Source organism: Haliaeetus albicilla, chromosome 13, assembly GCF_947461875.1.
Source record: "Haliaeetus albicilla chromosome 13, bHalAlb1.1, whole genome shotgun sequence".
Lineage (NCBI taxonomy): Eukaryota > Metazoa > Chordata > Aves > Accipitriformes > Accipitridae > Haliaeetus > Haliaeetus albicilla.
Window position 1 is genome coordinate 35430479 of NC_091495.1, and position 12474 is coordinate 35442952.

At 45.6% G+C, this 12474-nt stretch overlaps 2 protein-coding genes across 4 annotated transcripts in view; one reads left to right on the forward strand and one right to left on the reverse strand.

Annotated features, from left to right (window-relative positions):
• Positions 1-730: 730 nt before the first annotated feature.
• Positions 731-3332, reverse strand: C13H6orf120 (chromosome 13 C6orf120 homolog). 3 transcript variants are annotated; one of them, XM_069800814.1, is made up of 2 exons: positions 3304-3332; positions 731-1404 (listed from the first exon to the last, which is right to left on the reverse strand). In XM_069800814.1, exon 2 carries the CDS (start codon positions 1357-1359, stop codon positions 802-804), a length of 558 nt encoding a protein of 185 aa, XP_069656915.1. In that variant the 5' UTR covers positions 1360-1404; positions 3304-3332; the 3' UTR covers positions 731-801. The 3 variants fall into 3 exon arrangements, with proteins under 3 accessions (XP_069656915.1, XP_069656916.1, XP_069656914.1); XM_069800815.1 differs by lacking the exon at positions 3304-3332 and adding an exon at positions 2965-3288; XM_069800813.1 differs by lacking the exon at positions 3304-3332 and adding an exon at positions 2870-3287.
• A 1910-nt stretch (positions 3333-5242) lies between these two features.
• Positions 5243-12474, forward strand: part of WDR27 (WD repeat domain 27) — a 132362-nt gene continuing 125130 nt past the window's right edge. Inside the window, exons 1-5 of the mRNA XM_069800816.1 lie at positions 5243-5453; positions 6307-6448; positions 9588-9712; positions 10192-10305; positions 12328-12379. Coding sequence (XP_069656917.1) covers positions 5271-5453; positions 6307-6448; positions 9588-9712; positions 10192-10305; positions 12328-12379 — 616 coding nt within the window. The 5' untranslated portion in view covers positions 5243-5270. The remainder of the gene's footprint in view (positions 5454-6306; positions 6449-9587; positions 9713-10191; positions 10306-12327; positions 12380-12474) is intronic.

Here is a 12474-nt window from a genome sequence, read left to right on the forward strand (position 1 = left end):
ATAAGTCAATCACAAAAAGCTATAAAGGGAGGTGTAAGAAAAAACCTCTTGAGTTCAAGATACTACATGCTGCGTTGCTTTTAAGGAGGAATGAAAAGGTGATATTGACAAGTAACAACAGCTGGAGGCTTACTCTCCCTGCGGTAACAGGGAAGAACTGACATGCGCTTGGTTCAGGTCATGGATTTGCAGAGGTGACAAGTGATAGGACAGACCCCTGCCCGACAGACAGCTCATGTGATGTAGAGCACATGCAGTCACGATGCCCATGACCTATCCCCTTTGGTGACTGACTGGGGTTTTTTTCTTCCTTCACCTTAGGCTCCTCAACTTGAATATGCTCAAAACCCGTTGCCAATTAGTTTTCCTAGAGATACTTGCTCAGAAAAGTAGTAGGTTTTATTTTTAAATATGCTCTAAACTGAGAGGGGGCGCACTGAAGTGCAGCAGTTTATTTCACTTTTCTTTATAAAAAAAGAATAGGAAAATACGGGATTGGAGCTGATTTTCCTAAGCACCTGTTTAAAGTGAATTTAACAAGATCCCAACCACCATACATTTGTTTTTGAGCCCTGATCTCTGAGGAACACCGCAAATGCTGTGCTTGCTGCACATTTTACGTATGGGGGAGGATTTACAATATAAAATTAAATATGGCTTTTTTCCCCCCACTTCCTTTCTGGTTTAGGAAAAGTAACCTGAATACCTCTTCAGGAAACGTAACAAAGTATTAAATATTACAGCAAGTCATTCATTTCAATTTCACAGGCTGAAGTGTGACTTAGTCCAGTGTCTATCAATTTAAAAAAGAATTTCAAGTATTAATTTCAAGATTCCAATAAGTATAGTCCAGAAAACAGACTCCTCATCTTGAGGTTCATCTTCTGTAGACTGTGAGTATTTCTGGCTTGCCTCCACCTCCTCAGGGTTGTAAGAAGCCTCACCAAATGGATACTGTACAACTGTTCGGTCGTAGTATACTTTCATTTCAAACTCACTCTCCAGGTGAGAGGGGTGACCGTAAATCCCGATTCCCACTGGGCGGCGGAAGTGCGCAGGTACGTGGACAATGTCTTGGCCGCAAGTTACGGACTGTAACTCGTATTCGTCAAAGCTGGGGTGAAGCGTCAGATCGGATACATACAAGTCCGCATCACCTTTTAAACTCCGCATCTGAAGTACAATCTTTCCCTCGTGGTTTAGTCTCAAATAGCTGTAGTTTCCTGCTCCAATCTGGCCTTGAACAACATGAAGAAGAATCCATTCTTCAGGTACATCCTCTTCCTCAAAGGTATTTACCACAAATAGTACTTGAGCTGCCACAAATATTACCAGGATTCTTCTCCAGCGTGCTGCCATGGTCTTAAGTTATATTCAGACTCTTCCTGCGTACCGTGCACTACCCTGTGAATACAAAACACAATTCAGATTTTAGTATATTCCATTCTTGGAAGGGATCGAAATTTTTTTTTCATTTGGTAATTTTTATAAATCCCCTCTGGTCCATACAAAGTTAAGCAACTTCAATTATGTTAATTAACCTTCCTTCTTTTTTAATAACAACAAAAACTATTGCTAAGATTCAGAGCTCTGTAGGATTGAACTTCTTCAAGCTTCACAGCTTGAATTTCTTCAAGAAGTTAAAGAGAAATTAATCAGGCAGGTGTTCTTTCGTCTGGAATGGACACAGGGACTTCCTTTTAATTCTACCTGTATACATGCCAAATTTGACAGATACCCAGAAAAGATGAAACCAAATAAGGATTTTAGCCTCAGCTTAAAAAAACGGAGTTAAAAAAGGTGGCTTTTGCATGCTTGAAGAAGCTTAACTTTGTATCAGGTATTTAGGGTGTCCTACTTGTTCTTCCATCCTCTCGTCTTAACTTCAGAAGACAGGAAAGGTGCAAAGCTGGATGTGTGCGTGAAGCAGTATGCATTCTGACTTGCACCGGGAATGGAGTTAGAAATAAAAAATAAGTTATCTAGCAAGATAATACATTTATTTATGATTCTGCTGTGTGGATTTTTTTCTAGGACTAAACTTGGCATATTTTCCCTGAAAAAATGCATTTACTTTCCTGAAGATTTTGTTACCGTACAAACGCTCAGCACTTTCCAGCACTTCTTACAGAACAGAAGGCTGACGTTGCTGGGGGAAGGGGGAGATGGAAAGGACAGCTGCCAGATAAAGGCTCTTACACCCTCTCCCTCCTCGTTGTGTGCTCCCAGTCGGGCAGCCTGAGCATACGGGCAGCGCTCCAGTCCTTTCAACAGTTGCACCAAGTGTGTATGTACAAAGCAGCAAGCTCCAAACCTCGCTGAAGGCTTCCAAAGCGTACAGCTGACCGAGTTTGACATGCAAATCACAGTCGAGTGTAGAAGCCACAAGTATACGCACTTTCATGCGTAAGAGGAGAGTTCTCACCCCCTCGCTTGTTCCGTAAGGACACTACAATGTTCTTCAAAGTGAAAGCTGCCAGTAAGTTGTTTTGTGCCCTGCTAGCATCAAAACAAACTGCATTACTTCTGCTGAGATGTCACTTCAACCTTAGAGGTTTTACAGTTAAACGGGTCTAGGGAAAAAAATGTACGAATATTTCTGTAGTTCCAAGTTTTCTGCCCCAGAGGCCTCTGTACTGCAGGGCCACAATTCTGCCAGGACAGTGAAAAAGAAGGAAGTGCGGCATTCGCACAACTTGACAGGAGACCCTCAACAGCGACAGAAAAAAAAACCCAAACCAAACCACTCTTCTGCCTTTTGTCTCCCTGTACCGGGGAGCTGCCTCTCGGCCGCTTCGGAACCGAAGTGGCGACGAAACACCCGAGCGGGGGAATCGGAGGGGCTCCACAGCCGAGCAGAGCCGGTTACCTGGGGACAAGGGGAACCGCTCCGGCGCTGGGACAGCACTCGCCGGGAGAAGCGATCCGGGGAGGCCCTGGGCACAGCGGCGAGCCCACGCTCACCTCCCACCGGGCTCCGGCAACGACGAGGCCCAACGGCGGGTTTCGCGGACGTGCGGCAGCGCAGCGCGGCCGGGCCGCCGCGGGGCAAGCTCCTCCCCAGGGCGGGCTGAGGCGGGCGGCGGGGCAGCGCGGAGGCCGCCCCTGAGGAGCCGGCGGGCAGGGCAGGGCAGGACGCCGCACCGCTCCCCCTGCACGCCCCGGGAGCCGCACCGGCGGCGGCACCCCGCCGGGACCGGACCGGATCGGACCGGACCGGACCGGACGGGTGGAGGGTGTGTGTGAGGCCTCCGCGCCGCCTCTCGCCTCGCCTCACGGCCGAGCGCGGCGCGCGCCACTCACCGCCGTTACCGCCGAGCGCTCCCGCCGCCCCGCCCCTGCCCCGCCCCTGCCCTCTGCTATCGCGAGAGCCGGCGGGGGAGGCGGGGCCGTCGTCATGGCAACACGGAACACGCCACACGCCCCCCCCCCCCGCCGGGGCCTGGGGCCCTGCGCTCGGTTTGTACGTTCCCATTCTTTTATTATTATTGCTGTTATTGTCACTTTGCTATTGTTATTAGTACTGTTGTTGTTATTATTATTATTATTATTTTCTTCCTTTCTGTCCTATTAAACTGCCTTTATCTCAATCCACGAGTTTTTGACTTTTTTTCCCCCATTCACAGCTTCAGAGCACCAGGCGAGTCCAGTCAGGCAAGACTGGCTTAGTCGTCAGTTCTGAGTTAAGGACGACTCGTTCGAGGAGCTCTCCCCATACATCTCTCCAGCCCCCTGACCGTCTTGGTTGGCGTCCACTGAACTGACCGCAGTATGTCAATATCCTTCCTGTACCAACAGCCCCCAAACTGAATGCAGTGCTGCAGCCATGGTCTTACAAGTGCCAAAGAGAGGGGAAGGATCACTCCTGGGACTTGCTGGCTGCTCTCTATTACCAATACAGCCCAGGATGCAGTTGGCTGCCCCTGCTGCAAGGGCGCAGTGGTGGCTCATATTCAGCTTGTCCAGCAGGATCTCCGGCTCCTTTTCGGCAGAGCTGCTTCCCAGCCATCCATCCTCCAGCCTGTGTTCTTGCACAGGCTTATGCTGTGCCAGATGCAGGACTCTGCACTCACTCTTCTTGTACTCCATGAGATTTTTGTCAGCTTCTTTCTCCTGCCTGGCAAGTCCCTCTGACTGACAGCCCTGCCTGCCACCGTGGTGACTGCTTCCCCCCACACACAATGTGGCACCATCCACAAACTTGGTGAGAGGAAGAGGTTTGTCTTTCTTTGCCGTGATGCTACTCCACATGCTGTCATGGGCTGGTCCGTGTTGTGCCCGCTGCATCGTGGAACCACAGGATGGTTTGTGTTGGAAGGGACCTTAAAGATGACCTAGTTCCAACCCCCTGCCATGGGCAGGGACACCTTCCACTAGATCAGGTTGCTCCAAGCCCCATCCAGCCTGGCCTTGAACACTGCCAGGGATGGGGCAGCCACAGCCTCTCTGGGCAACCTGTTCCAGTGTCTCACCACCTTCACAGGGAAGAACTTCTTCCTTACATCTAATCTAAATCTACCCTCTTTCAGTTTATCACCATTGCCCCTTGTCCTGTCACTCACTACAGGCCTTGGTAAAAGGTCTTTCTCCATCTTCCTTACAAACCCGCTTTATGTATTCAGCAGCTGCTGTTTGATCTCCCCAGAGCCTTCTCTTCTCCAGGATGAACAACCCCAACTCCCTCGGCCTGTCCTCGCAGGGGAGGTGTTCATGTCCCTCCTCTGGACCGGCTCCAACAGCTCCGTGTCTGTCCTGGGCTGGGGTCCCCAGAGCCGGACGCAGTGCTCTTCATCCCCCAGGAGAGCGGAGCTGAGAGGGACACTCGCGTCCCTCGCCCCTCTGGGCCGCGCCGCGTTCCCAACCGCCCGGGGCAGGGCTGTGGAGAGCTAACGCCCCTTGGCGACGCCGCCATGTTCTAGAGAACGAGGGAGGGGGGAGGTCGGAGCCGTTAGGCTCGCGCTCAGCCGTTGCCCGGGCGGGAGGGCGGCCGGCTCGCGCGGGGCCCTGAGGGAGAGTTGTCCCGCTCGGCGACCCCGGTTAACGGGCCGGCCGTTGGGCGGCGGAGGGAGGCGGCGGGGCCGGGGTAAGGCGGGGGACGCGTTGTTCCCTCCCTGGGAGGGGAGCGGAGCCGGGCGGGCCCCTCCGCCTCCTCGCCTCAGGGGTGCCCCCGCGGCGGGCGGCGTGGTGCGGGGAGACCCGCGCTGTCGGGCGGGAAGGGAGCAGCCGGTGAGGCGGAGGTGCTCGGCCGCGGGGCTTTCTTCAGCCGGAGGATGGAAAGTGAGGGGGAGCGTTGTTCTTCTGGAGAAAGCTGCGATCCTGAGGTTGTCTGCGAAAAACACTTGTTTAAATCCGGACCGTCGGAGTCCCTTGTTCAGCTGGCGTGTAGTCACCATCACTGTGCTTTCCCTTTGCATCAGAATGAGTTGTGCATCTGGAATACAGCGACTGCTCAGGTAAAACCACAATACATCCCTTCACAGGCTGCTGTTTTAGCAGAAGACTTGAAAGGAAGACAAAAACAATCATATCTGAGGGTCGTGTAGGAGTGTCAGGTTTCATTTTAATGCTGGGACGATACTAGCATTTGTTACGAGCTTTGTTACTGTGATGAGAATAATATAAACTCCTGTGGTGGGTTGAACCTGGCTGGCAGATGTTTCACCACCCAGTCTCCTGCTCACTCCTTCCCAGCGGGGTGGGGGCGAGAATGGGACAGGCAAAAGTGAGAAGAAGTCACAGGTCGAGATAAAGATAGTTTAACAAGTGAAGGAAAGAGAGAAAAAGAAGAGATACGAAAGCAATCATTCACCACCTCCTACAAGCAGACCAATCCCCATACAGGCTTCGAGCAACAGCCACCTTAGAAGACACTCCCCCAAATCCCCAGCAGCTTCTTCATCCAATACCCCAGTTTTATTGCTGAGCACAAGATCATATGGTCTGGAATATCCCTTTGCCAGTTGGGGTCAGCTGTCCTGGCTGTGACCCCTCCCAGTCTCTTGTGCACACCCAGCCTATTTGCTGGGGCTAGGGGGGGCCGAAACAGAGTGGGGAAAAGAGAAAACCTTGATGCTCTGCATGCAGTGTTTGGCAACAGCCAAAACCCTGGTGTGTTATCAACACTGTTTTCCTCAGAAAATCCAAAGCGCTGCACCGTGCAAGCTGCTATGAAGAATTTTGAAACAATAAAGAATAATTAATTACTGTTTTGTTAATTGCATGTACATTATCCATTTGTAATTTTGTATTGTTCATAATCTTAGTCTGAAGTGACTCATTTAACTCTTCTTTATCTACATTTGTCAGCCATTACGTTTGTCAGGACACCTTTACTCAATTTCTGCGGTGTCATTTGGAAGTAAAATCAAGCCACTTCTTGTCTGCTCTGCTTCTCGTGAACGTGTGATAGTGTGGAATCTTGATGAATGCACACAGAAGGTGCAAGAAGGTAAGAGTATTATTTATGTAACATATACATATTACATATATAAAAAAGGAGTGATGTAGAGGCAATCACTCGCCACCTCCTAGAAGCAGACCAATGCCCAGCCAGTCTCTGAACAATGGCCGCCTTAGAAGACAAATCCCCCAGCACCTCCTTTTCTTCCACTATGACTTCTATAAAAAGATTGTTATTTCTGTGTAGCATGCATTAGCCACTCAGAATCAGCAGCTCTAACAGTGATAAATAGTGCTTCATTTCTCTGTTGCTCTTCTTCGGCAATGCCAAGCTGAATCAGGCCAGTAGTCCAGCCAGTCTGGCTGTTGTCCCAAAAGTCAGGGTTCTTCTACCCGGTGTGTAAAGAGCTGAATTACACACAGGATCGAGGTATTTCTTTATTGCAGATTTGCGCAAAGCTAGGTGGTATTCCACACAAAACTAGCTCACCCTACAATTAAACAATTGATACAATTCAGGTTTACATATGCCATTTCTAAGTTCCCCCTTACAACTGTCATTGGCAGTCATTTTATAATTATTCATTGAAGACCTGCTCTTGTTGGCTTGAAGTTTCCTTGGCTCGAATGAAAGTTATGGTGCTCTTGCATTTTACAGCTCATGCTCAAAGAGCATGGGAGGGGTTCATCCTTTAATTGAGTCGGTGGTCGTGATCTCCCCCTGCCGTCTTTACCTTTATCCTAGTTACTGTGAATTCTGCTGACTTCATGCTTGTGGCAGTCTTCCATTTTTGCAGCCTTCCTTGTTTCTTCGTTATCAGTCCCTGAAGTTCCTTGTTTGAGTTCCTCTGTGACCACCAAGGTTACAAGTGTTCCCCCTACTTAGCGAGGCATGGAAGCCTACGCACCAATGCAGTTATTTAAGCAAAACCAGTTAACCCTTTGATATTCTAAATTCCAAGTATCACGGCCGTCGCACTTCCTCAGCAGGCCCCGCATTAACAATCGCCGCGGTCCCCGGCGCCCACCCGGCCCCACGCACGCCCCAGGCGGGTGCAGCCCCCGCGGCGGGGGCTGGGCTGGGCCGGCGCTGCCGGAGCCGCCGGGGCTGCCGGGGCCGTCGGGGCTGCCGGGGGTGCCGGGGCCGTCGGGGCTGCCGGAGCCGCCGGGGCTGCCGGGGGTGCCGGGGGCGGGCGGCGGCGGCCCCGGGAGCTGGCCAAGGTGCTGTGCGGGAATCGGCGGGTCCTGGCAACCTAGGGGAAGGGCAGGGAAGCGCTGCAAAGGCAGTTAATTCTACGGCTGGGGAATAAAACGGACAGGAAAATTCTTAATCATAGCAGCACTGCATAACTAACCATGCAGTGCCGAAATAACTAAATGCTACCTTTTCTGGAATATCTGCAGAACTAGTGTTTTATATCCTGCTTTCTCCAGTCTGGCCTCTGCTTCTGTCTGTGTCTGGAACACTGTTGTCATGTGTCATCCGATTTGGGAGGAGAATGCCTGACTGAAAGAGAGTTATGATGACACACAGAAACACAAGGAAAGCAGAAGTTCTAGTATCCTGTCCGCCATCTTGGTTTGGAGCCTCGACCAATGGAGTTAGATTCTAGGGAGCAGTGCTAACCCCTCTTCAAGCTTAAATCAATTGGAAAGTAGAGGAATAATGAAAGTGGAAGAAAGGGAGCAAGAGCGCCAGAGTCACGACTCACTGGAGTCCCAGTGACACTCTGTCCAAAATATGTTGTTATGGCATGATAACTGAGAGGTATTACAGTGCTGCTGTGGTGTCAGTATTGAGAGTTGCATGGCATTGTCGAACACTATTAAAAGTTTCCTCCTTGTTACCTGTAGTTAGAGATTTGCCTATGATATAATGTGTGGGAGTTGTCTCTTGTACTCTACTCCATGTTGAATTTGCAAATCTACATATTATGAAAATTAATGTTGTAAAGAAAACTGACCAGTCTAAGTGCTTTTATAATAAATGAAATTATTACATTTTATTCCATGTAAAAGTAGCATAAAGAATCAAAGAATGCTTCAGGGAGTGTGCCTAAAATGGGACTATGAATTTGGAGGAAACAAAAATGGAAGTTAGGAATAGACGGTTAGTAGCAGACAGATAAAAAGGATGTATAGTTTTAATACAAAGACATAGGAGAACCAGATTCTCTGCTGCTGGATTTTTTCTTGCTCTTTTTCTCTCTATCTACAGGCTCTTCAGCAGATGCTGTATAGTCTTTCTCTCGCCAGACTGTGCTCTGCATGGTTTTGGCATGTTTTCTCTGACCATATTCTTACCGCATGGTTTTGGCATGTTTTCTCTGACCATATTCTTACCAACTGTGTCAAGGTAGTTAAGGAGTTCTTTGTGTGATTCATCTCTCCACCCCGGTAGACCATGTTAATCAATTGTAGAAACACTCCACAACATCTAGGATAAAACCTAGAAAAGGACACATCTAGTTGTGCCTGTATCCTAGTTAATTTGTTGCCTATGAAATCCTAAAATTTAATGAGATGTCCAAAATCTCCTCACATAGTTAATGGTAGCATCATAAAATAGGGATCTGCAGAAACCAGCCTGCTTGAACTAGTGAGGTGACCACAATGAAGTCGTGAAGAGAGGGATGAAACATAAGCCTCAAAGCTAGTCTCATCATACTCTGTAATGATATTTAGTGGTGTACTTACTCTTTTCAGCCCTTTCCCACAGAAGAATTAAAACCAAGAGAAGGAAAGTCCCCCTTGCTTGATGGCTGAGTGGCTGGGATATTCTCCTGGAAGAAGTATTTTTCAAACCCCTCTTTTGCTGGGCTTCAGTCAGGATTTCTTGCCTCCAAAATGAACATGGCACTACTTGGTTCCTTGGGCACATCATCCTGCTGTCCCTGGCAGTCTTCGGTGGAAGTAGGATTTGGTGGGCACACCTTTTGTTAGTATCTCAAAGAGTACCAGACCATGTCTAGGCAACAATACAGATGGAGGAATCCTGCTGGTGCACAGTTCTGTGCTTTACTTTCCAATAGCCTGGTATAAGTAAACTGTGGGTTGTTCTGTACATCTTCCTGACAGAAACTGGGATAGCTCTGTGGTTAGATAACTGCTATGCAAAGTTTGTAAGAATCTCACTGCACCACAGTTTTATATTTCATTGAGTCTCATTAACAATTAAATTGCTGCAGGATTAACACCTCAAGGAATTGTTATAGGAACTCTTTTGGGAACAGTGCTTCATGTAAGATTTAGTCCAGATGATCAACAAGTAGCGGTATGTGCTGGAAGTCGGATCTACATGCTAAGTGCAAAGGTGAGATACCATTCTTTGTAGCCATGGTACTGGTATTTCTTTAACTGATTCACTTTCATATAAAATCTTGGTACAGAAATGTCAGTATAATTAAGCAAAAGCATTCATTTTTCTCATATAGATGAAAATAAGTATGAACTAATGCTTGATAATGCACCATATACCAGATAGAAGACTAGATTAAATAAGTTGAAATGAAACAATATCTCAATAACTTAGAAGAAGAAAACATTCTGAGGACATCTGAAGAATTGCTCCTATATCATTCATTCTGAAGAAGCAAATGTAATACATAGTGGTTTCACCAGCAGGATGATATACAGGGCTGCAGTTTCAATAAGAAAAATTTTATTGAATTAATATTCTGAATCCAAATCTGACAATTTTTAGCAACAGTTATTAATTATGAAAACATTCAACAAATTGTCATTTTTAGTTTGAAATCTAATCTGTTTTTAATTTGCATTGACTAATCGCAGAATGAAGATATACTAGCTGAATTGGATGGCCACCTGGCTCCAGTGACTGCTGTTGAGTTTTGCACATGGGAGAAAAATATGCTTATATCAGTGTCAGAAGACAGAACCTTTAAGGCAAGGAAATTGTAGAGCCACACTTCAAAAAAATGTAATTTAGTGAATATGTGAAGTAGTCTTTTTTTCCCTTTAAATATTTTCTGAAGATTAAGCAAAAATAATCTTTGACTTTATAGAGATCAGGACATTGTTCTTAAAGTTGCTTGGGAAATTATTTAAAAAATTAATTACTCTTTTTTTAAAAGAACAATTCAGGTTTTGTATATTCAAAACTTTCTACAGCGAAGTGTTGACTATTTTGGTGATTATTATCATCTACCAAATGGAAATAAAATATTTTGATCAGTTTGGCTGTAACTGAAATGTTTCAGGTATGCTGAACTGAATGAAAGCATTTAACTTTGAGTCTGCTGACATTGACTGGAATTTTCCCTTTCAGGAATATTGGTTTGGGTTATTGCATGCAATGGCTGGGTTATTGCATACTGGTAGCATTTTTTGCCAGACAACATTTTATATGATGACATCATGGATTGCTGCTGCTGTACATGATGGCAATTGAAGACAACTTAGTAAGGGGAAACAAGGAGCCTGAGTGAACCCAGGTGTATCTTCCAGGCGATACTGGGATGGGTACCTCAATTAGAACAGTTTAGTCTACTACTGATTGTCCTCTGTATGATTCTAAACATACCCAAACATTTGGTTCTACAAGCTCAAGTAAAATTAAAGTTTTCTATATCAAAGGTTGGTCGGGTTTTTTGGGTTGGGTTGGGTTGGGGTTTTTCCCCCTAAATTTAATTTTTATATAACTCTCTGTTCTTCAGAAAATGTGATTTTGATTTTTGTCCTGGTCTTGGACAAAAAAATGCAAAGATTGAATTGGAATTTTAGGAAATATTAATAATTCTGAATTTCTGATCGATTGTTTCTTATGTAGTTTATGTTGATGTAAGAAATAAAATCAAGGTACAAATGACTGAAGGAAAAGATCCATATGCTTCTTCATATTAATATAACGAAGACTTGATAAATTATACAAAATCCTAATGAATAAGCTTTGGTTGTTTTTTTTTAACCTTGATAAATGTTGGGACTAAAATGACAATCAAATGAAAATATTTTGCAAGTCTCTCAAATAATTTAGTAAGGAATTCTTCAAGTTTTATTTTCTCTGCCTGATTCTGTAGGTCAGGGGTAATTCTCTGAGGGCAGTCATGCTGGAGTCTGTGACAGTTGGCTCCTGTGATTGCAGGACTTGCAGTGTCCAAAACCTTATACTCCCCTAGCCCTTTTACTTGGCTAAAGAAGTGAAACAGATGAGAAGTTCTTCAGATGAATTTGTGAAACAAGATCTTAGGAAACAGGTTTTCAGAAGAATGATGTTTACATTCAGAGAGAAATGAAACAAGAACAAAGAGAAAACCTTGGGAGCTAAACAAAGGCTCCCAGCCATGTTCAGAAAGCAGGGAGTGTCTAGCTGTGATTTTTTTCAATCCCAGCTGTGACAGCTGTGATAAATGTAGTGGAATTACTTGTGGAGAGGAAAGCTCATAGAAGTAACAACATGAGAGGAAAAAATTGGTTTTATTTAGCTTTCTTAATCAACTATTAGACATAGAATGCATCACTTAGAAACAGTCATGTTAATAATGAAAGCTGACTTATATGTGAGTCTATAGATCATAATAAGTATCATTATTATTACTAATGACCTCTTATCCCAGAGCCCAATATGAAAATTGTGAAATTATGCAAGCTTCCTATGTGAAATCTAGAACCAGTTCAAATATGTCTTTCATTAATTCAGCTTAAGGCCCTAAGAGATCAACCTAAGCAAAGACAATAATAATTATTTTGTGTATCCATACCAGGTGAGTTTCACCTTTTTCACTACGGCTACTTATCAATTAAACAAAGCCCTATGTAGTTAGAAAAAAATGCTGCAAAAAATCCTTACCATATTGCATCACTTTCAATGGCTGCATTTCTGTGTTTTCACCACATGGTGGCCGTTGAAGTTTGTGTTTTCCTTAAAGATCTCAGTAGGTGACTATCTTTACTTTTTTTTTCCTAAAGGTGTGGGACTATTCTACCGGCCAGTTAATATATCAGTCAGGAGTACTAACGGGTAAGTTTTCTTTCTTATATATACTTTTTCATAGAAAAATGGAAAAGCCCTTAGCAACACAAAGGCTGAGGCACAAAAAACATTGTGCAACTGTA

What these genes read in the sequence shown, in the direction of transcription:
- C13H6orf120 (XM_069800814.1), bottom strand. Translation starts at nt 1,359, where the DNA reads ATGGCAGCACGCTGGAGAAGAATCCTGGTAATATTTGTGGCAGCTCAA.